General features: G+C 42.5%; 1 protein-coding gene across 1 annotated transcript; it reads right to left on the bottom strand.

Annotated features, from left to right (window-relative positions):
• Positions 1–934: 934 nt before the first annotated feature.
• LOC105940446 (uncharacterized) lies at positions 935–22,284 on the bottom strand. The gene is made up of 7 exons (XM_076876980.1): positions 21,815–22,284; positions 16,675–17,055; positions 14,454–14,822; positions 12,466–13,527; positions 7,167–7,352; positions 6,094–6,375; positions 935–3,008 (listed from the first exon to the last, which is right to left on the bottom strand). Exons 1-7 carry the CDS (start codon positions 21,984–21,986, stop codon positions 1,825–1,827), a joined length of 3,636 nt encoding a protein of 1,211 aa, XP_076733095.1. The 5' UTR covers positions 21,987–22,284; the 3' UTR covers positions 935–1,824.
• Positions 22,285–23,584: the final 1,300 nt, after the last annotated feature.

The following is a 23,584-nucleotide window of genomic DNA, read 5'->3' as shown; positions in this document are numbered from 1 at the left end:
AAATACAAATGGCTGTTGTGGAAGCTGCTAATGTCAGTACGGCTTGAAATATCCATGAAAACTATGTGAGTTCCTCATCTTACGCCCGGGAACATGAAGTAGAACAAAAGAACAGCCAGAAGATGCTGACGACCAAAGATGAATGGCTCTTCAGATCTGATCTGCTGCAGTGAGAGTCTGCTGCGACGCCCACAGTGACAGGAAACACCAAAACTGTGTACAAAAACACACTTCTGCACACTGCTCAGCTCCACTGGGGGCGACATCATCCAGTAGGCGGGGCTCTCCTTCTGCACTGTGTTCAACCATTGTGTCAATAATAAGTGCTGCTGTGAAGAGAACAATTCTCAGACTGAATGTTGAACATCAGCTAGTTTCTCCTGTTGATTTAAACCTTGTTGTACAGATGGAACATTGGCTGTGGATTATTCTTGCTGCTCTTTTCTTTGGTGAGATACAAACATCAACATGTTTCCTCTGCTTAAATAAATGTGTGAGTCTGATTAATGGTGAGTTTTTAATCATGTTTATTGATCCATCTCTTCCTCTGCATGTTCTGTTCTTCCTCAGAGTGTAAAGGAGAAGACAAAGTGATCCAGGAACAAGGAGATGTCATTGCTGCTGAAGGAGACACAGTTACACTTGGATGTACTTTTGCAAGTCAAACAACACCCACCTTGTTCTGGTACAAACAAGAAGTAAACGCTTACCCAAAATATATCTTGCGGAAATTTCTCTCTGGAGCAACAGATAAAGCCCCAGAGTTCCAGGAGGACAGATTTGATGCTGAAATCAACAAGACATCCGTTCCTCTGAAGATCCAGAAGCTTCAGCTGTCTGACTCTGCTGTGTACTACTGTGCTCTGCAGCCCACAGTGACAGGAAACAGCAAAACTCTGTACAAAAACCTTTGGAGCAAAGACAACAGAATACTCCACAACATCCACTAGAGGGAGCCACACACTGTTAAACCTCTGATTCTTGTGTCATTGGACTGATGACAAAGACAACAGAGAAATGAAGCAGTAAAGATCAGAGACAGAGACAGAGCTGCTGTGGAAGCACAAAACTATTAGAAGAAAAATAACTTTATTTATAAAGAACATTTTCTAACAATGTCGAACATTTACAGTTTGTTTGTCTTCTGAAGAAACAGAAACAAAACTGCTTCAGCTGTCAGATATCACCACTCCGACATCTGAGCTCATAACCCACAAACAACTGAGACACAGTAAAAAAGAATAACAGATATTTCAATCAGAGTCAGATATCGTCTCGTATCCTCTGGTTTTCAACAACACTCAGAATCCAAAGTGATGGAGGTAAAGTTTGTGCGACTCCGTCACAGGAGAAAATCTCAAAGGCTGCAGATGAAGACCATCAGCTGACAAAATGCTCCTCCAATTTTTTAATATTTGAATGTATTGTTATAAATTTACACAGTTGTAATAATATGACAAAGAAACTGCTGTAGAAAATCACTGAAAACATGCTGAACTCAAAGGTTGATTATAGCGTTATTAGAAAAGTTACAAAACCCTTCTTCCAGAATCGCAAAGCAATCTCCCAAAACTAGAAACTCCCTGAAATTCAAAAGGTCAAAAGAACGTTATCACAGATATAGCAGCAGAAATGAGCATCCTCTGAAGGGTGGTGCTGGCCTTCCTTAGTGATCGGGTGAGGAGGTCAACTGTTCATGAGGGACTTCTTACAAAAAAAAGAAAAATGAACAGATATTATCAGAACAAATGCTGCCAATCAGAATAGTTGTTGGAGTAGTGTAAAGGTGTTTGAAATACGGTTTTCCCCACAAAACTTTCAGCACTACGACTTCTGCTGTTTGTGGGTCTTCATGTGCAACGACAAATGATGACTCTGGCGGAACATTTTCCCACAGGTTTTACAGTGATACGGTTTCTCTCCCGTGTGGATAGTTTTGTGGGTTTTAAGTGACGTTGACTGAGTAAATCTTTCCCCGCAGGTCTCACAAACATACGGTTTCTCTCCTGTGTGCGTTCTCATGTGGCGCAGAAGGTTAGAGCGTGTAGTGAAGGTTTTCCCACATGCTTGGCAAGGATGAGGCCTCTCTCCTGTGTGGCTCTTGGTGTGGATTTTAAGCGATCCTGACGTTGTAAATCTTTCCCCGCAGGTCTTACAAACGTGAGGCTTTTCTCCTGTGTGGCATCGCATGTGGCTCAACAAATTACTACCTTGACTAAAGGATTTTCCACACGTTGTGCAAGAATACGGCCTCTCACCGGTGTGGATTCGCTGGTGGGCCATCAAATGACCACTTTGATTGAAAGACTTCCCGCATGTTTTACAAGAGTATGGCCTCTCGCCGGTGTGGATTCTCATGTGGTTCATCAAATCACGGTGTTGAACAAAGGTTTTCTCACACGTTTTGCAAGAATGAATCTTCTCTCCCGTGTGAGTTTTTGTGTGACGCAACAAAACACTCTTTTCACTAAAGGTTTTCTCACACGTTTTGCAGGTATGATGCTTCTCGCTTGTTTGCATTCTGTGACGTGTCCTCTTTTGAGACTTTTTCTTGAAGGCTTTTTTACATTTTCTTAAGGGAAAACCATCTCCTTTCAAAGGCTGTTTACCTGTATCAGTGTTACACTTATCAGCTGGCATGGGAGAGCTTTCTGTATCATTGCTCTGACTTCTGCTTCTATTTCCAGTCGAACCTGAATTGACATTCCTGCTTCCTTCCCGATCTTGGCTCTCAGCTACAGCAGAGCTGTGAGCAGCGAGCTGGTCACTGTCTGGTTCTGCTTCACTATGGTTGCTTTCCCTCCAAGTAACAGTCACCTTAAAAATGGTATCATTCTCTTCCTTCACTACAACCTGCTCGTCCTCCTGACTGCTGCACAGTTCCTGCTGTTCCTCTGTACTCTGAGGAGGTTCTGGTTCCTCCCGGTCCAGTCTGGAGCTCCTCTCCTGGTTACAAAGCTGCTGCTCAGGAAGAACCTCCTCCTTACAGATATGCTGCTGTGCAAGGTCTGGAAGGACAGAAAGAGACAAGAAAAATAAACAAACACTGTTATGACAATAGGACATCACCATATATTCCTATTACTTAGTCAGCGTGTCAATCACCGTTCATTGTAGCAAGTTAGGGTTTCAATCCCAGCTGTTGTGGCAGTGCAGAGTACTGAGAAGCAAGGTTTCTTTCACTTTGTAAAAATGGCTCCAAATTAATGGATGTCTACACTAATTCAGTATTTTGGACTAACAAAACCAAGATGCCCCCCTCCCAATGATGAAACTAACTGACCACCGACTCGTTTAGTAGTACTCAAATGTAAATTATTTTCCTGGTTCATTACAAACCACCAGTGCAGTGCTGTGAAATAAATGCACTGTGATTAACCGGGGTTTTTTCCACTGCCAACATGCAGGCCTCGTTACTGCCAGACCTGCTGAATGAAAAAAAAAGAAGAAGCCATCTGACAAAGTGATTCCAGCGAACCACAGCAAGAGCCAACGTGAACCTTCCTCAGAGGAGCCGGCCTACCAAAATCTCTTCAAGAGCACAGCAACAACTCATCCAGGATGTCACAGAAAAACAGAACAACACATAAAGAACTTAGCTCAATATTCAACAGCAAGACAGAATCTGGGAGACCAGACGAGACTAAAGTTGAACTTTCTGGAAGGTTTGAGTCCCGTTTTAAGTGATGTAAAACTAACACAACATTTCAAAAAAGAACGTCATAGCAACAGTCAAACATGGTGGTGGCAGTGTGATGCTGTGGGGCTGCTTTGCTTCTGGGTGACGACCAGAAAGCCCTGACGGAAAATCCCAGTCCGACTTCAAAGTCTTAAAGGATTTCCGCACCGTTGTAAACCTTCCAAATGCTGAACTGCAAAACTTTGGAACAGCTTTCTGCCTCCACTCTTGAGTCACTGGCCTTATGTAAGCATCTCCTCTTCATGTAATCTTTGTGTTTTGTCTTGATCTAATCAAAATGTAACTTTTAAAGAAAAAAAATTCTTAAACACAAAAAATATCAAACTTTTTTGAGTACAGTCGAAGGTCAAAGTCAAATAAAATTAAGATTTATATGGAATCTAAATTAAGGCAAAAAATGTACCTTTATTCTGTTTTCTTGGAAAAGTTTCTGACATTAAGTTTTTGTGCTGCTGAGAAGAGCACAAACATGAATTAATATTAATAATAATTCAGTGTCAAACTAACAACCCTCGGGCCCGTGGCTCAGAGTTTATTGGTTCATGTACAATTTTACTGACTTGTCAAAAAAGCTTTTATTTGCATATTTTAAAAATATTAATGCAATTTAATTGATACAATATTTTATATTATTTCACTTTTAATTTGAAAAATGTTATGAAAGCCTAGAAATGAATACGGTGGATTACACCCCACGCCCCCCTGCAGACTTAAATCTGGAGGCTGTGAGGACTTAATGTTGTTTATTCACACGCTGCTCCTGAATCTGTTTGTATTGCAGGTCTGTGTTTAGTTGCTAAAGTGGATGAAATGCTCGTGTTTACATCATTTAACACATCGGCGTGCAACAGAGCCGTGCATTAAACGAAGCATCAAAGCAAAGGTATGTATGTCTGTACCCATTACAGGTACTGTGCTGCAGTGGTTTGTATCATATCTATCTAATAGACTCCAGTTTGTGCATGTAAATGGAGAGTCCTCTTCACACACTGAGGTTAATTATGGAGTTCCACAGGGTTCATTGCTAGGACCAATTCTGTTTACATTATACATGCTTCCCTTAGGCAGCATCATTAGAAGACATAGCATACATTTACACTGCTATGCAGATGACACCCAGCTCTATCTGTCCATGAAGCCAGATAACACACACCAATGAGTTAAACTGCAGGAATGTCTTAAAGACATAAAGACCTGGATGGCCGCTAACTTTCTGCTTCTTAATTCAGGCTGGACGACTGCAATTCATTATTATCAGGATGTCCAACAATCTCCCTGAAAAGCCTTCAGCTAATCCAAAATGCTGCAGCAAGAGTCCTGACAGGGACTAGAAAGAGAGAGCAGATTTCTCCTGTTTTGGCTTCCTGTTAAATCCAGAATTCAAAATCCTGCTCCTCACATACAAGGTCTTAAATAATCAGGCCCCATCTTATCTCAATGACCTTGTAGTACCATATCACCCTATTAGAGCACTTCGCTCTCGCTCTGCAGGCCTACTTGTTGTTCCTAGAGTATTTAAAAGTAGAATGGGAGGCAGAGCCTTCAGTTTTCAGGCCCCTCTTCTGTGGAACCAGCTTCCAGTTTGGATTCAGGAGACAGACACTATCTCTACTTTCAAGATTAGGCTTCAAACTTTCCTTTTTGCTAAAGCATATAGTTAGGGCTGGACCAGGTGACCCTGAATCCTCCCTTAGTTATGCTGCAATAGACGTAGGCTGCCGGGGGATTCCCATGATGCATTGGGTGTTTCTTCTTCACTCACTGTGTGTTAACAGACCTGTCTGCATTGAATCATTAGTTATTAATCTCTGCCTCTCTTCCACAGCATGTCTTTGTCCTGTCTTCCTCTCCTCACTCCTCACTGGTCTGCAGATGGCCCCGCCCCTCCCTGAGCCTGGTTCTGCTGGAGCTTTCTTCCTGTTAAAAGGGAGTTTTTCCTTCCCACTGTCGCCAAAGTGCTTGCTCAGGGGGTCATATGATTGTTGGGTTTTTCTCTGTATCTACTGTACAATATAAAGCGCCTTGAGGCAACTTTTGTTGTGATTTGGCGCTGTATAAATAAAAGGGAATTAAATTGAATTGAAGAAGGGCTCTAAAAAGATTTAAGAACTTGGAGGCCCCTAACATTCATTCACCAGCATGGTCACAGGGCGTCATCTGATTGCTGGAGTTTTTTCTGCACTACTGTAGAGTCTTTGCCTTACAGTATAAAGTGTCTTGATGCGGTTGCTGTTATTTAGCGCCATATACATTGAACTGAAATTAAAAATTGCTCTTTTGATCGTCTTATGTGTCCATTTTGGCGCTGGTTGATTATATTGATACCACTGTAACTCACACTGTGGATTTATTTTGCCCGAAAAATCGCTACAGAACAAACGTCACAGACTCACCTGTCCTGTGCAGCTTGATTTGGGGTTTCCAGGTGATATCCAGCAGTCTGCGCTGACGCTCCATCTCTTCCTCGTACTGCACAGGATCATTATCAACTTCAGGCTCCTCCTTCAGTCCCAGCTGCTCTCCCTGCTGACTGCTGCACAGTTCCTCCTGTTCCTCTTTAATCTGTGGAGCTGCTGGTTCCTCCTGCTCCACACTGGAGCTCCTCTCCTGGTTCCAGAGCTGCTGCTCAGGGAGAACCTCCTCCTCCTCCTCACAGACCTGCTGCTGTGGGACGTCTGGAGGACAGAAGAAAGAAGTCACAACCACAGAAACATTAACAGGACTTTACAGCATGACTGCGTCGCTCGTGTGTGAGAGTAAAGCCGTCCAGTCAGCTGTAAGTCACTGATCTCAGATCTGCATTTATTCAGACGAACATCTGGAAGGTAAAGCCCCCTCAGCACAGCAGCAGCACCGCACTGCCACTACAGTTCATAAATTCAATATTAGGTGTCACTGTGCCGAGCTGCACATTAAACTCTGTGTCACTTCTTTCAGTCGCGTCCGTGACTCTGAACAACAACATGGTGGACTTTGTTGTTCTCACACGTGTGTAAATGTGACCACAGGAACCGTGCACGTGCTGTGTACCACTTTAGCTTTTATGTGACATCATCACAAAGGGCCCGGGCGACCACTCTGACGTCACTGATGGAGAAATAAAAAAGACGTATTGTTATGACGTTAACACTGAACTCTTTACAGCTCTGCAGAAGAAGAAAGGAAACCAAGGAAAAACCTTTTCAGGCTAGATTACTGAGTTTAGAAGGTGCACCTGAACGCACCATCAAACACACGTTTCACCGCCAAACAAAAAGTTTTTCAAACGATTCACAGGATTGAGTGATGGATCCAGGTCAGAGAAAAGCTCAAATCCAGGCTGATTTCAGCGCCTGCTGTTTGAATGCAGCGCAGCGCAGTCCTGTCCTCTGTTTGCTCTTTGTTAGCTCACATCTCCAAAAAGTCCTCACAATCAGAAACGTCCCGCAGAGCTGTGATCAGGATCCTCCCTCAGAGGGACACTCACCTGTCCTGTGCAGCTTGATTTGGGGTTTCCAGGTGATATCCAGCAGTCTGCGCTGACGGTCGATCTCTTCCTCGTACTGGACGATCGTTTTTTCAAACTCCAAGAATATTTGTTCAGCAGCAGCAGTTAGTCGCTCGTTGATGAACTCTCTCAGATACTGAACTGAAGGCATCGTTGCTGCCGCGGCTCACACACTCAGCTCACACACTCAGCTCACACACTCAGCTCACACACTCAGCTCACACACTCAGCTCACACACTCAGCTCACACACTCAGCTCACACACTCAGCTCACACAACAACACAAAGCCTCCAAAAGTTCACGCTGGAACAACCATACTGCCGCCTTTTCATTGTTTACTTCCACCGGATGTCCCGCTCTGAAGTTCCGGCAGGAGGAGGATGTTCAAATACTTTGTTCCGCTTGGAATAAACGTCCTTCTTGCTTCCTAAAAACCTATTTAAATGTACCAAACAGAGCCATAAATACATAAACAGCGTGTTACTGCCACAGCTCACACACTCGGCTCACACACAGCACAACACACTTCTGGTTCAGTCCAAGTATTTCGCCGGTGCTTCCACCGGATATGACGCGGCGCTGCCCTCCGGAGACCGTTAACTGCGTCGACCTCTGAGCAGAAAATGAAAGATGAGATAAAAACAAAGAACAGACCAGTAAGAAACAATGATGACTGCTAAAAACAAGCGCGTCCATGCTCACAGGTGTACACACGGGTGCTCACACACTCAGCTCACACACTCAGCTCACACACAACACAACACGACACAACCGACCTCCTGCTGAAAAAAAGATTAGCGTCTCTCCCCCGTTTACTTCCGCCTGGTGCCACACGGTGAAGTTCCGGCAGAAGAGGAGAGTTGCCTTTTCGTTCCGCTTCGTAATGCTCGAACGTGTCTGTTTCTCTTGATCCCCAAACACTTTTATAACCACCATAAGTTTTCAGTTTCTGTTTTTCTCCGTTGCTGTGAGGGTCCATGCAGAGTGTATCCGGTCAAATTTCCACCAAAATCAGAAATAAATAAATAAACCAGCAGAGAGTTAGAGACCACAATCAAATTAGCTAAAATTCCACTGGTACTGAACGAGTTATTTCTGCTCATTATAAAGGAGAAAAGTAAAAAAAATAAAAGTCAGCCTGTTTATTGTATTTTGCTTTTATCTGTGTTTTTTACTTCAGAGGCAGCAGCAGGATCTATGACTGCTGTGCTTCTCTGACTGGGTGGACTGAGGTTTTCTGAGGGTCCCGGATGATCTCCATCACCTTGCTGTTTTCATTTGTTGGAAATTAAAGTTTTGAAATAAACTCTGCCTGAATTAATTATCCAGTTGTTCATTATATTTGTTCATTAAGTGGGTCACAGATGGTACTATTGTTTCCATCCAGGTTTCTAAAAACCTTATCAGTGAGCTGCTGATTAAAGGAGCTGATGATGTGATTTTTAGCCTTTGAAAAATGAAAATGATAAGTTTGTGATGACCACATCTTTAAAGTCCTAGGACCTGGCGTCCACATATGTGGACATCACATTTTGGGTTATTTAAACCAAAATACTCAATTTTGCTCTACAAGGGCCTGATATCCACTTACGAGGACGTTATACTGCCACTGTTCTATCGACATTTTAAACAAATATCCTCATATGTGGCTCTGATTTTTCTTAGAAACAAAAATCAGGTTGAAAAAAATCTGGTAATTCTTTGTTTTTACATTCATCAGGTCCCAATCAGCCCAAATATCAAAGAGAAATTAAAAACGCTGCTGTGGAAGAGTTCGGGTCTTAGGAGGTTAAAGTCCTTCACATTTAATAAAACAAACAACATAGAAGAGCTGAGCTTCAGTAAATGAAACATGAATGAAAATGAAACACAAAGAATGTTATGGAACCAGGTATGGCGCGAGGCAGAAACATCCCATTGTGTAGGTTCAGACTTTTTAACTAACAGATGTCAGCGTGTGAGAGTAAACGGCTGTTTTTCCAATCAGCTGAATTCTTCTGGTTCACCACAGGGATGTTGTCTCTCTCCCCTACTGTATATTTTGTACACCAATGACTGTCGGAGTACACAGCCTAACAGGCATTTCATTAAATATGTGGATGACACAGTCATGGTGAAGAATATTCCCATAGGCCTGTTGTGGATGAGTTTGTTTCTTGGTGCGATCGGTCATTCTTAAAGATCAACACCTTGAAAACTGAGGACCTGGTAACTGACTCCAGGAGGACATCCCCCCATCCTGCACTAACAGTAGTAAACAGTGCAGCCATTGAACTGGTGGACAGTTGGAAGTAAGTTTGTTCTCGATCATGCTCTGTCCTTTGAGTCACATCTTGATGCTACAGTGAAAAAGATCCAACAACAGCTGCACGTTTTAAGGAGATTGAAAGTTTTTAATGTTTCATGTGAAATGATGAACCTTTTTTTAAATAAAGGTTTGATTGAATCTGTTTTACTGTTTTGTATCATTGCTTGGTTTGGTGATCAGACTTGGTAACTTGGTTACAATATTTAAGTGCATATTAGAAGTCATTGTCCATTTGGCCCAGCTGGTTCCATTTTCTATTTTTCTTTTATGATTAAAAAGACAAATTAGGAAGATTTTTTTTTTAAATTTCTTTGATGGACATTTGAACCGACAGGCGTCACACGCTGTTTCACCACAGAGTTTAATCCTTCAGTCAATTCAAATCTACCAGCTTGTTTGCAAATCTGCTGCTCCACACACACAAATAACTTATTTTACTTTTTATTGCTAGTTTTTAAGTCTCTCTTCATGTATTGTGTTGTAATTCCTGTGTACTGGCTTTGTGAAACATGGATTCATAATGTTAAAGGCATGCTAAACAATAAACCATATATATGTGTGTGTGTGTGTGTGTGTGTGTGTGTGTGTGTGTGTGTGTGTGTGTGTGTATATATATACACACACACACACACACACACACACACACACACACACACACACACACACACACACACACATATATATATATATAAACACCAGGAGTCAGGTTCTGGAAATTCTTCTGGTGTCTCCACATTTATAGCTCATCTAATCTGGAAACATATCTGACTCTGAGTCTCACTTTTAGCTGAGTGATGGAGAAGTGAGAGAAGTGAGACTCAAAGAGGAGACAGAGGGCGACATCATCCAGTAGGCGGGGCTCTCCTTCTGCACTGTGTTCAACCATTGTGTCAATAATAAGTGCTGCTGTGAAGAGAACAATTCTCAGACTGAATGTTGAACATCAGCTAGTTTCTCCTGTTGATTTAAACCTTGTTGTACAGATGGAACATTGGCTGTGGATTATTCTTGCTGCTCTTTTCTTTGGTGAGATACAAACATCAACATGTTTCCTCTGCTTAAATAAATGTGTGAGTCTGATTAATGGTGAGTTTTTAATCATGTTTATTGATCCATCTCTTCCTCTGCATGTTCTGTTCTTCCTCAGAGTGTAAAGGAGAAGACAAAGTGATCCAGGAACAAGGAGATGTCATTGCTGCTGAAGGAGACACAGTTACACTTTACTGCAAATACGAAACAACTTCTACATTTCCATATTTGTTCTGGTACAAACAGGACGTGAACGACTATCCGAAATATGTTTTACGGCGAGATGCTTCTGGAACTGAAAACGCTCAAGAGTTCCCGAAGGACAGATTTGATGCTGAACTCAACAAGACATCAGTTTCTCTGAAGATCCAGAAGCTTCAGCTGTCTGACTCTGCTGTGTACTACTGTGCTCTGCAGCCCACAGTGACAGGAAACAGCAAAACTCTGTACAAAAACCTTTGGAGCAAAGACAACAGAATACTCCACAACATCCACTAGAGGGAGCCACACACTGTTAAACCTCTGATTCTTGTGTCATTGGACTGATGACAAAGACAACAGAGAAATGAAGCAGTAAAGATCAGAGACAGAGACAGAGCTGCTGTGGAAGCACAAAACTATTCGAATAAAAAACCCTTTATTTATAACAAAATGTTTCTAACAGCTTTGAACATCTACAGTTTGTTCATGTCTCCTTTAAAACTCAAACAGTTAAAAAAAAAAGAAGAAAAAGGAAAAATTAAAGCTGTTTTAAAGAAATTAAATTCTTTGACACTTTCAACGCTCCAAAATCTGAACCCACAATTCACAAATAACCACGAGACGGAAAAACAAGAACACACATTTCTATCAGTGAGAGATTGTCTCATACCTGCTGGTTTAAATGACACTCAGACGCACACAGAAACCAAAGTAACGATGAAAAGGTTTGTGTGACTGTTACAGCTGCTGTTCGAAAACTGCAGATGGATGACACCAGGTGAAAAACTACTTCTCCACTTCAATATTTACACCACCATTATAAATTTAAAATGTCAGAAAATGATCCAAAAGCTGCTGGAGAAAATCACTGAAAACGTGTTGAACGTACAAATAACTGGAATCTCTGAGAGGTCGATATAATGCTATTAGAAAAGTTAAAGTCCTTTTCCAGAGTGTCAAAGAAATCTCCCAAAACAAGAAATTAGGATAAAAAAAATGAAAGAACAAAATCACAGGATGCGCACCGAGGCAGATCCAGAACAATTACACCTCTCGCCTGACTTGGGAATACCTGAGTGTTCCCCCGAAGGAGGTCTGAGCTTCTCTGCTCAGGCTACTGTCCCAAACCCAGCAGCAGAAGATGGATGAACTCAGTCCTGCTGGTCAGTCAGACAGGTTCTCAGTGCATCCAACCAACCACAGCAAGAAGACTTTAAACATGGCTTTCTCCAAAAGGAAAAGGAATCTAACATGTAATATATTCTAAAAGACGCGTTATGTTTTCATTAGGGCAGTGGTTCTTAAAATGTGGTATGCGTACCACTGGTGACACATGTTAAAAACACAACAGCCTTAATAAATGCAGAGTAGTTTGTTCATACGTCATCACTTAAAGGTTGGATATCCCACCTGCTGAGAATGTTTTAATGCAGTACAGTTGTTATTGTCACCTGTCACATCCTGTTTATGACAGTTCTAATAAATAACATTCATATAAGAAACTGCATGTGGTGTTTAATAGGTGTATACTACTGTACTCTAATGTTGGTCAAAGGCTGGTAATTTAAGAGCCATATATTTTATGTGGTGGTACTCACTGTGAAAAGAAACCCTGCATTAGAGAAACAAAGCTTCATCGCAGAACGGAAAATCAAAATCAAATGAAGAACACAGTTTTACACGTGACAACATCAAAATAGTTGTTGGTAGATACTTGTTTTCTCCACAAAACTTTCAGCACTGCAGCTTCTGCTGGTTGTGTGTTTTCATGTGAAACAACAAATGATGACTCTGGCGGAACATTTTCCCACAGGTTTTACAGTGATACGGCTTCTCTCCCGTGTGGATCGCGTTGTGGCTTTTTAGCGATGTTGACAGAGTAAATCTTTCCCCGCAGGTCTCGCAAACATACGGTTTCTCTCCTGTGTGCGTTCTCATGTGGCGCAGCAGGTTACTGCGTTTAATGAACGTTTTCCCACATGACTGGCAAGAATGAGGCCTCTCTCCTGTGTGGATCACTTTGTGTAATTTAAGTGACGATGATTCGGAAAAACATTTCCCACAGTGATCGCACTGGTGCGGCTTCTCTCCTCTGTGGCTTCGCATGTGGCCCAACAAATGACTACTCTGACTGAAAGTCTTTTCACACATTGTGCAGGAATACGGCCTCTCACCGGTGTGGATTCTCAGGTGGATCATCAGATTCCCGCGTTGCCTAAAAGTTTTGCCACATATGTGGCAGGAAAACAACCTCTCTCCTGTGTGGACAGTCATGTGGCGCAGCAAAGTGCTCTTCTGAGCAAAACTTTTCTCACATGTATTACAGGTGAATGGTTTCTCACCTGTGTGGATTTTGTAATGCTCCTTCATTTGGCACTTTTTCTTAAAAGACTTTCCACAAATGTCACACTGGAGAGATTTTCGACCCGTGTCAGTGTTACACCGACTCGCTGATGGTGGGAATTCTTCAGAATTGTTGCTCTGACTTCTGTTTACATGAAGTTTTGACTCTGGATTTCCAGAGTCTGAATCGCCCTTCTTCCCTCCTTCCTGATCTCGGCTCTCAGCTGCAGCAGAGCCGTGAGTGAGGAGCTGGTCACGGTTTGCTTCTGATTCACTGTGGTCACTTTTGCTGTGAGCAGGAGTCACCGTAGAAGTTTTCGTCTCTGTCACTACGGACTGCTCTCCCTCCTGACTGCTGCAGAGTTTGTTCTGTTCCTCTGTGCGCTGTGGAGGTTCTGGTTCCCCCTGGTCCAATCTGGAGCTCCTGTCCTGGTTCCTGAGCTGCTGCTGTGGGAGGTCTGCAGGGACAATAGGAGCCCAGAAAAAGAAAAGCAGTGAAATACATTGTTCCTTTAATCATGTTCGGGGTAATGAACATGCTGTATCATCTTTAGGTGGAAACTAGCGAGCTAACTCCCTGCTAACTTCGAACTTGGTTAAACTTCATAAATTCTGTTTTCGTGGATGCCTGAATGTTAAACTTAACTGTTACAGCTGATAGAGCAGCCACACTGATTATTTTATTAAAGATTAAAGGATTTAGACAGTTTGTAACTCTGTGACGCCGCAGTGATCGTTTGACCCGGAAGACAGCTACAGTCTGACTGGAATCACTCTACAAGAGATTGTTGAAGGTCTCAAATAACTGCTGTCTATTTTATCAATGCAGACTAACAGCTAACACGTCTCCACCAGTTTAAATGAGGCTTTGTTGGTGGATTTATTCTGTTTATATTCTGAAAGAACAGGAAGGTTACTGAGTGCAAATGTAATCCGGTCTTTAAGTCTGACGTCACCAGCCGTGTCTGCGCTCAAACTGCGCTGCAGGTCCATAAATCAAACGATCACTGAGAGTTACAACTCTCATTGTAACTCTCAGTGACGTCATATATACACATCTTACTATATGTACTAGAGCTTTTCTATATATTCATCCTGTGTCGCGCCAACTGTAATGAAACTGTGTGCCTTGTACACTTGCTGTACACTGAATGACAACAAAAGCATGTCTTTAAGCACCAAGCCAACAACATTAACCAAACAACACTCGTAGGTTTGCAGCTGACATGGATCCACTCGTTTTATACATACTTTGAGTCTAATGCTGAAACTCTTTAATTATAACAATACTTCATGGTATTTCTCTCTGAAAAATAACTGCAGCTGCATCATAAATTGTGTAACAGGGCTCTGATTAGGACCAGACCATCAGAGTGAGACTCACCTGTTCTGTGCACATCTGTCTCAGCACTGGTGGTGACGTCCAGCTCTCTGGGCTGATGGCTGATGTCTTTCCCGATCTGGGTAGAATTATTTAAAACTTTGAATGCTTCTCTGGATTCAGTCCCAACAAACACACTGGAGTCAGAGTGAGTGGCGTTACTGAGGTCACTTTCCTCGTAAGTAGCAGTCACCGTAAAGGTATCCGTCTCCTCCTCCAGTCCCAGCTGCTCTCCCTCCTGACTGCTGCACAGTTCCTCCTGTTGCTCTTTAATCTGTGGAGGTTCTGGTTCCTCCTGCTCCACACTGGAGCTCCTCTCCTGGTCCAATCTGGAGCTCCTGTCCTGGTTCCTGAGCTGCTGCTGTGGGAGGTCTGCAGGGACAATAGGAGCCCAGAAAAAGAAAAGCAGTGAAATACATTGTTCCTTTAATCATGTTCGGGGTAATGAACATGCTGTATCATCTTTAGGTGGAAACTAGCGAGCTAACTCCCTGCTAACTTCGAACTTGGTTAAACTTCATAAATTCTGTTTTCGTGGATGCCTGAATGTTAAACTTAACTGTTACAGCTGATAGAGCAGCCACACTTATTTTTTCTTAAAGATTAAAGGATTTAAGATAAGATAAGATAGAACTTTATTAATCCCTCGGGTGGGTTCCTCTGGGAAATTCGACTTCCAAAAAGCACAGCAACGACCGAAGTTACAGTTACAGAATTGTTATATATATATATATATATATATACACACACACACACACACACACATATATAAATACAGAGACAAATATAAATAAAATATACAAAGGGGATAAATAGAATAAATAGGAATAAAAAATAAAAATACAAGTGAATTGCACATTTCAAGTATTGAGTCTATTGCACTGTTGACTATTTACAAAAAGTATTGCACAAGGTATTGTACAGTGAGGTGAAGAGGCACTACAGCTTAGTTGTTCCCCCCTCCTTTGTCCTCCTGTTTCCCCTCCCTCTCCCCTCCAGAGAGGAGTTAAACAGTCTGATGGCGTGTGGGACAAAGGAGTTTTTAAGTCTGTTAGTTCTTGTCTTTGGGAGAAGCAACCTGTCACTGAACAGACTCTTCTGGTTGTTTATGGCCGTGTGCAGAGGATGCCCAGCATTGTTCATAATGTCCAGCAGCTTCTTTAATGTCCTTTTCTCTGCCACTGTCACCAGAGTGTCCAGCTTCATGCCGACCACAGAGCTAGCCCTCCTGATCAGTTTCTCCAGCCTGGATGAGTCCCTCTTTGCTGTGCTGCTCCCCCAGCACACCACAGCATAGAAAAGTACTCCAGCAACCACCGACTGGTAAAACATCCTCAGGAGCTTCCTGCAGATGTTAAAAGACCTCAGCCTCCTGAGGAAGTACAGTCGGCTTTGGGCTTTTTTATACAGGTGCTCTGTGTTGCATGACCAGTCCAGTTTATTGTCCACCCACAGCCCGAGGTACTTGTACTTGTTGACCACCTCCACCTCCTCCCCCTCTATCTGAACCGGCAGTGGACCTTCTCTGGACCTCCCAATTTAGACAGTTTGTAACTCTGTGACGCCGCAGTGATCGTTTGACCCAGAAGACAGCTACAGTCTGACTGGAATCACTCTACAAGAGATTGTTGAAGGTCTCAAATAACTGCTGTCTATTTTATCAATGCAGACTAACAGCTAACACGTCTCCACCAGTTTAAATGAGGCTTTGTTGGTGGATTTATTCTGTTTATATTCTGAAAGAACAGGAAGGTTACTGAGTGCAAATGTAATCCGGTCTTTAAGTCTGACGTCACCAGCCGTGTCTGCGCTCAAACTGCGCTGCAGGTCCATAAATCAAACGATCACTGAGAGTTACAACTCTCATTGTAACTCTCAGTGACGTCATATATACACATCTTACTATATGTACTAGAGCTTTTCTATATATTCATCCTGTGTCGCGCCAACTGTAATGAAACTGTGTGCCTTGTACACTTGCTGTACACTGAATGACAACAAAAGCATGTCTTTAAGCACCAAGCCAACAACATTAACCAAACAACACTCGTAGGTTTGCAGCTGACATGGATCCACTCGTTTTATACATACTTTGAGTCTAATGCTGAAACTCTTTAATTATAACAATACTTCATGGTATTTCTCTCTGAAAAATAACTGCAGCTGCATCATAAATTGTGTAACAGGGCTCTGATTAGGACCAGACCATCAGAGTGAGACTCACCTGTTCTGTGCACATCTGTCTCAGCACTGGTGGTGACGTCCAGCTCTCTGGGCTGATGGTTGATGTCTTTCTCGATCTGGGTAGAATTATTTAAAACTTTGAATGCTTCTCTGGATTCAGTCCCAACAAACACACTGGAGTCAGAGTGAGTGGCGTTACTGAGGTCACTTTCCTCGTAAGTAGCAGTCACCGTAAAGGTATCCGTCTCCTCCTCCAGTCCCAGCTGCTCTCCCTCCTGACTGCTGCACAGTTCCTCCTGTTGCTCTTTAATCTGTGGAGGTTCTGGTTCCTCCTGCTCCACACTGGAGCTCCTCTCCTGGTCCCAGAGCTGCTGCTCAGGGAGAACCTCCTCCTCTCTGCAGAGGAGTCGCAGTGGGAGGTCTGGAAGTAGAAAAGGACACAAAAAAGAAATAAATAATATTATAAAAAGGCAAATACTCCGACACACACAAGCTTTCAAAGTTACTACACGGAGAAAAGCCAAAACAGAGAATACACGCGTGCTGAAAAAAGGCCTCTGAGTCGCTTATAGTGTGTCTATACTGCACAATGTACACATGTGGATAACACGGGTCGGTTATGTAGAAGAAGAAGAGGAATTCTGGAGTAAGTTGGATGAAGCAGTACTGAGTGTCTGCAGGGGGAGAGAGAGTTCAACAAACATGTAAGTGAAGGGAGGAGAGGTGATGAGGAGGCGCTGGGTAGGAGTGCCTTTAAAGAAAGGATAGAAAAGGTTGTGTTGAACTTTAACAAGAGGGAGGAACACAGAGGGATGTATGAGACTGCAGGAAGGTGCACACAGGTGAACTCCATCTTATACAGAAGGTGAAATCTGAAGGAGACATAGCTGGGGGCATCAGATGGAAGTCTGCAAGATAACTTTGGAAATCAATAAGAGGAAGTGAGAGAAGACAGAGGAAGGGAATAAATGGTGGAAGCTGCTCCGAGCTCAGGAGGAGCTGAGACGGACTCCGAGTGGCAGGGAAGAGTTCCCAGACGACTGGAAAGCACAGCTGACATGCTGAGGGAAACTCTCAGGAAGGGTTTGTGTATAGTACATATTGTGTATCTGTACAGAGGAGAGAGAAGGAGGAGGTTTGCTGGAAAGAGGGAAAATTTCTCCTGGAGCAAATATTCCGTCATACCAGAAAGTGTTTTGGAAAAGAGAGCGAAAAGGTCATGTGTTCTCCTGTGTGGACGGAGCAGGAAGGAGGCGCTGTTGTTGTCTCAGCTAAATGAGTGAGTGTGTCAGTACATACGATTAAAACTTAAGCACCAATGTCTTTAAAACAAACCCCAAAACACAGCCACTGATGTACAACACAGAACAGAGAAACTCCTTCTGATTGGTCAGCATTTACGTCACAGACACAAACTGTGATTGGACACTTTGAGTGCATCCAACAATCCACAGCAGAAACACACTGACTGTGATCCAGGGCAGCACGGTGCTGTGGTGGGTAGCACTGTTGCCTCACAGCAAGACGCTCCTGAGTTTGAATCCACCCCCTGCTCACGGCCCTGTGTGGAGTTAGCATGTTCTCCCCGTGTTTGAGTGGGTTCTCTGGATCCCTCCCAGTCCAAACACGTGCACTTAGTGGGGTTAGGTTAACTGGTGATGCTAAACGGCCTGCCCAGGGTGTACCTCTCCTGTGGTAGCTGGGATACGAATGAAATGAATGAAACTCTCCTGCTTCATAATGACGACACAGTCCGGACAAAGAGCAACCAGAAGCTTTTCTACAACTTTACACGACAAAGAGTTGAGCTGACAGACCTCAGCAGAAAAGCAGACACGCGGTTAAAACTGGGCTTCTTTGTTTTTTCTCTCATATGCGGATTAAATGCGTAGTTAAACTTTCCAGGGGCAGGAGGACGCTCACCGGTCCGGTGTTCCAGATCTACTGGCGTTTAGATCAACTGGCGTTGGTCGAACAGATGTGTGGCAGTCTTGCGTTTCAGGAGCTGCTACCGACAAACCAGCAAAAAAACGCCAAATGTGTCACCTGTGACACTTGTGAGGTTGTCTCAAACACACTCCGTCAGTCTTGATGCTGTTGAACAACAAAATGTATAAAAATGTGGCGAGTTTACCTGGTGATATCCTCACGCGCGACACGATCGCGAAAACAGCAAACAAGTAACACCACGCCAATGTTGTTCACAGGACAGCAAGAGTAAAGATCGGGAGACTCTAGTCGTCGTTATCGTTCCCCTCGCACGGTTTATTTCTCCGGTTTCAGCGTTTTTGCTTCACAACTACAGCGAGCAGTTTACTTTGTGCACTAACATGGACTCGAGTCAACCAGCGTGGCGCTGTAGTGCCACAGCCTACAGCCAGATCAGCCTGTGACACACATCTGCACCACGTTTGAATTCGTGTCATGCACATTTGTACCTTTCAATTGTGTCTGTTTGTGCGTCATGCAAATAAACCTTTGAAATGAATGAAATGACACTAACATTTCACTAGTGTTGTAACATCACATGTCGTTAGCGCAGTCTGTGTCTTTTCTCTGCGAACAAACATGTTAGAGTTGGTTGTGATATACAGTCTGTATAAGTGTGGTTAATCTAATAAACATGTGTAAGGAGACGGCAGTTACTGTGAATGTACCGCAGGTGATTAGTAATAAACAGTCAGACAATGACTCTGACAATCTCATTCAATCTTGCAGACTGAATGCACCTTCTGTGGAAAGTGGTACCACACGGTGTGTGTGGACGTCCCCTGTGCAGAAGGCGACTACAAATGTTGTGGGTGCTAAATAAACAGAAACAAATGATCCCTGTTGTCTTTGCTTACTGATTGTTTTCAGTGTTGACAATCCACATTGCTGGCATTGCATCTTTCAACATGTTTGTGGGTAGATCTGGATGTACCAGGGGTAAGTGCAGCCACTCAGCCTCTACTCATCATAGCAGCAGGTGTAGATGTGTCACAAGTTAATCTAGTAGTAGGCTATGGTAGCAGTGGACTGACCTCCATTTGAAACTGCTCCAGCTGCTGTGTGATAGTGGATCTGCTACAAATTGAAGATCATAAGCAAGTTTTGGAAATGAACCCTTGTATTATGTTGAAGAACAAAAAAGTGACATTGATTTTGTTGCAGGTCATTTTGACCCGTACTGTGTAAATCCACTCAGAATTATCCAAAAACTGCAATAAAACAATAGCAACTTTATTTCCCATCAGATAAACATGTAGAACACAGACATACAACAGTTAGACTTTCCATAACTATTGTAGGAACAGTTTGGTTTTTCGTTCTTACAAACACATTTCTGTTGAACTTGCCTGACGTTCTCAGTTTTTCAATGCTCAACATTTTCAGTTTTGTCCACATGATGGACAGAATGTAACTGTGTGCTTTCTGCAGATGTGCTTCTTGCATTTCTCACAAAACGTGCTTGTTTTCAAACAGGAATCTTCCTAACTAAGATTTAAAACAAAAGATTTCTACGTCTCCTCCAGTCTCACAAACAGATGACAAACCAAGCGACACACCTGAGTCACTGACTTTCTTAAATCCACTCACTCTCACTGGCTGTTTATTACTAATCACTGTGTAACTGCTGTGAATTCACAGTAACTGCCGTCTCCTTACACATGTTTATTAGCTTAACCACACTTATACAGACTGTATATAACTCCAGCCATGTTGATGGGTTGCCTATATTGGCTGGAAATATTCATTTCCAGGTAAAAGACACAGACAGACGATGCTTACAGGATGTGATGTGACAACACTAATGAAATATTGATGTGTCATATTTGTCCAAGGCGTATTTCATTGTTATGGAAAAAGAGAATATTAAAATCATGATGACCAATTGGAGTGGTGATTTCTATGACTTTGTGTATATAATTTGGAATTTTGTACAAATGTAGGCCAATAAGGAATATATGATATCATTTCATTCTTTTCAAAGGTTTATTTGCATGACGCACAAACAGACACAATTGAAAGGTACAAATGTGCATGACACGAATTCAAACGTGGTGCAGATGTGTGTCACAGGCTGATCTGGCTGTAGGCTGTGGCACTACAGCGCCACGCTGGTTGACTCGAGTCCATGTTAGTGCACAAAGTAAACTGCTCGCTGTAGTTGTGAAGCAAAAACGCTGAAACCGGAGAAATAAACCGTGCGAGGGGAACGATAACGACGACAAGAGTCTCCCGATCGTTGACTCTTGCTGTCCTGTGAACAGCAGGAGTATTACTTGTATTACTTGTTTGCTGTTTTCGCGATCGCGTCGCGCGTGAGGATATCACCAGGTAAACTCGCCACATTTTAAACATTTTGTTGTTCAACAGCATCAAGACTGACGGAGTGTGTTTGAGACAACCTCACAAGTGTCACAGGTGACACATTTGGTGTTTTTTTGCTGGTTTGTCGGTAGCAGCTCCTGAAACGCAAGACTGCCACACATCTGTTCGACCAACGCCAGTTGATCTAAACGCCAGTAGATCTGGAACACCGGTGTTCTGACAAAACGTCCTACTTTGGCAAAACGTCCTACCGTAAGTAGTTTATGCACATTTCTGCTGTTACAGAGTCATTCCAGCACAAATGTAAGTAGGTATGAGGGTTTGCCACTTAACTTTGCCCATCAGAGTATGCTTGTAGCTCATAATTATAAAGTCAAGACGGTTTGCCACTTCATTTTAGCCGTTAAAGAATGCTTGTAGGTCACATTCACAAAGGTAGCATGGTTTGGCACATAATTTTACCCGTCAGAGTATGTGTCTAGCTGTTATTAACAAAGGTAAGATGGTTTGCCACTGAATTCTAGCTGTAAAATTATGCTTCTAGCTCATATTCACAGAGGTAGGATGGTTCGCCACTTAATTTTAGCTGTTAAAGTATGCTTGTACGTCACATTCACAAAGGTAGGACGGTTTGGCACTTAATCGTACCCATCAGAGTATGTTAGTAGCTTATATTCACATAGGTAGGATGGTTCGCCACTGAATGTCGTGTTGTGCGCATGCGTAGAAACAACGGGTAGGATGGTTTGTCAGGTAGGATGGATTCCCAGAACACCGGCCCACTGAAGGTCAAAGTGCGCTGTTTGTGGTCCACGGAAGAACATCGGTTTGTGTGACTAAATCCAGCCCACCAGAGGGACACTCACCTGTCCTGTGCAGCTTGATTTGGGGTTTCCAGGTGATATCCAGCAGTCTGCGCTGACGGTCGATCTCTTCCTCGTACTGGACGATCGTTTTTTCAAACTCCAAGAATATTTGTTCAGCAGCAGCAGTTAGTCGCTCGTTGATGAACTCTCTCAGATACTGAACTGAAGGCATCGTTGCTGCCGCAGCTCACACACAACTATACACTCTGCTACCTTCGAACTTTACTGACCCCGACACCTGTGGAAAGTTAAGGCTACTTCAGCTTTTTCCTGTTTACTTCCGCCTGGTGTCACATAGGGAAGTTCCGGCGGTGGAGGGCGGCTAACTTTCGTTCCGCTGTTGTCACATCGCTCTCACAGAAAACTTCATGTTTGATCTGAACAGTGATTTCAGTCACAAAGTGACGACACAGCAGACGGACCCACAAATCTCACCAGCAGGTCTGCCTTCGTGGTTCCTCCGGGTTCAGTGACCGTTTTACCCACAACACAAACCGTTACCATGACTACCATGAATAGATGTCCAGCCCTCTATTTTAAAGTTTGGCATTAAATTATTTTTGGGTCTGTTTGGCTGAAATAATGTTATAATTCACTAATACTGGTTTTTGCACGACTCCAATCAGTGACAACACTCACATATAAATACATCTGTCTGCTTGCTTTCTTTGCTTAGTAGTAGTAATAATAATAATAATAATAATAATAATAATAATAATAATAATGACATTATTGTACATGTCTTGATGCATTCTCCCTGCCATCACCACTGATCAATGGTGAAGACTGTTTGCATATTAATGATCATGAAACTGACCTCACAGCTCGTTGCTGGTCAAATTCAAATTTAAATTTAAATTCAAATTCAAATTTTATTTGTCACGTACACAGTCATACACAGTACGATATGTAGTGAAATGCTTAGACAACTGCTCGTGACCTAAAGAAAACAAAAAAGGAAAAGGCTATGAATAAGATAGGAAATAAATATGAAAAATTAAAAAGGGTAAATTTAACTAGGAAGGAATAAAATATAAATTAAGGTTAAAAATGAAATAACTGTACAACACAAATTAGAATGAAGGGTAAATTTAACTGGGAAAGAATAAGATAAAGATAAATATATAAATTAAAGTTAAATAAAATAACTGTACAACAAAATACACAATATAGAACTATATAAGAATGTATGAAGAAATATAAATAAATATATACACAATAACAGCAGCTGTACAAGTATTAACTGGAAATGAAGAATATAGTGACCAGTGTTGTGCAATCCACATTATGTCTTGTGCAGTGCAAATATGCTTAAAGTGATTTAAGTGATGAAGTGAAACAAAGTCCAGAAAGTCCAGTGTGTGTAAGAACTGTATGTGTGGGTCAGTACTGTGTGCTGGTGTGATTGAGAGACCGTATCGCCTGCAGGAAGAAGCTCCTCCTCAGTCTCTCTGTGTTGGTCTTCAGGGAGCGGAATCGCTTTCCTGACGCTGCTGGTGTCAGTCGCTGTGCAAAGGTACAGTTTATTGGCTGGAAGCCTGCAGTCAGCTAAGACTGAACGAGTTACCTGAATTAGTGACAAAACTTTTCTCCCACTGAAACACTTCCTGGGGTCATTGTTATACAGCTTTTTTGTTATTTCTTTATGACTCAAAAACAAAACAAACAAGAAAATAAAGAGTGTGTCTTCAAACTTCACTGAACCCAAATAAAGGAAACAATAACAGATAATGAAAATCCTATTGGTGTAATCACTTATCATCAAAGATG

The sequence above is a fragment of the Maylandia zebra genome, linkage group LG18 (assembly GCF_041146795.1).
Source record: "Maylandia zebra isolate NMK-2024a linkage group LG18, Mzebra_GT3a, whole genome shotgun sequence".
NCBI lineage: Eukaryota > Metazoa > Chordata > Actinopteri > Cichliformes > Cichlidae > Maylandia > Maylandia zebra.
Note: the sequence above shows the minus strand (reverse complement) of the source record. Positions and strands in the feature narration are given on the sequence as shown.

Coding starts and splice junctions, on each gene's coding strand:
- LOC105940446 (XM_076876980.1), bottom strand. CDS start 21,986: ATGCCTTCAGTTCAGTATCTGAGAGAGTTCATCAACGAGCGACTAACT. Junction 7,353..12,465: donor CAACCAGCAGAAGCTGCAGT/GCTGAAAGTTTT, acceptor TGAGTGTGTGAG/CCGCGGCAGCAACGATGCCT. Junction 3,009..6,093: donor AATCAAGCTGCACAGGACAG/GTGAGTCTGTGA, acceptor CTGTCCTTCCAG/ACCTTGCACAGCAGCATATC.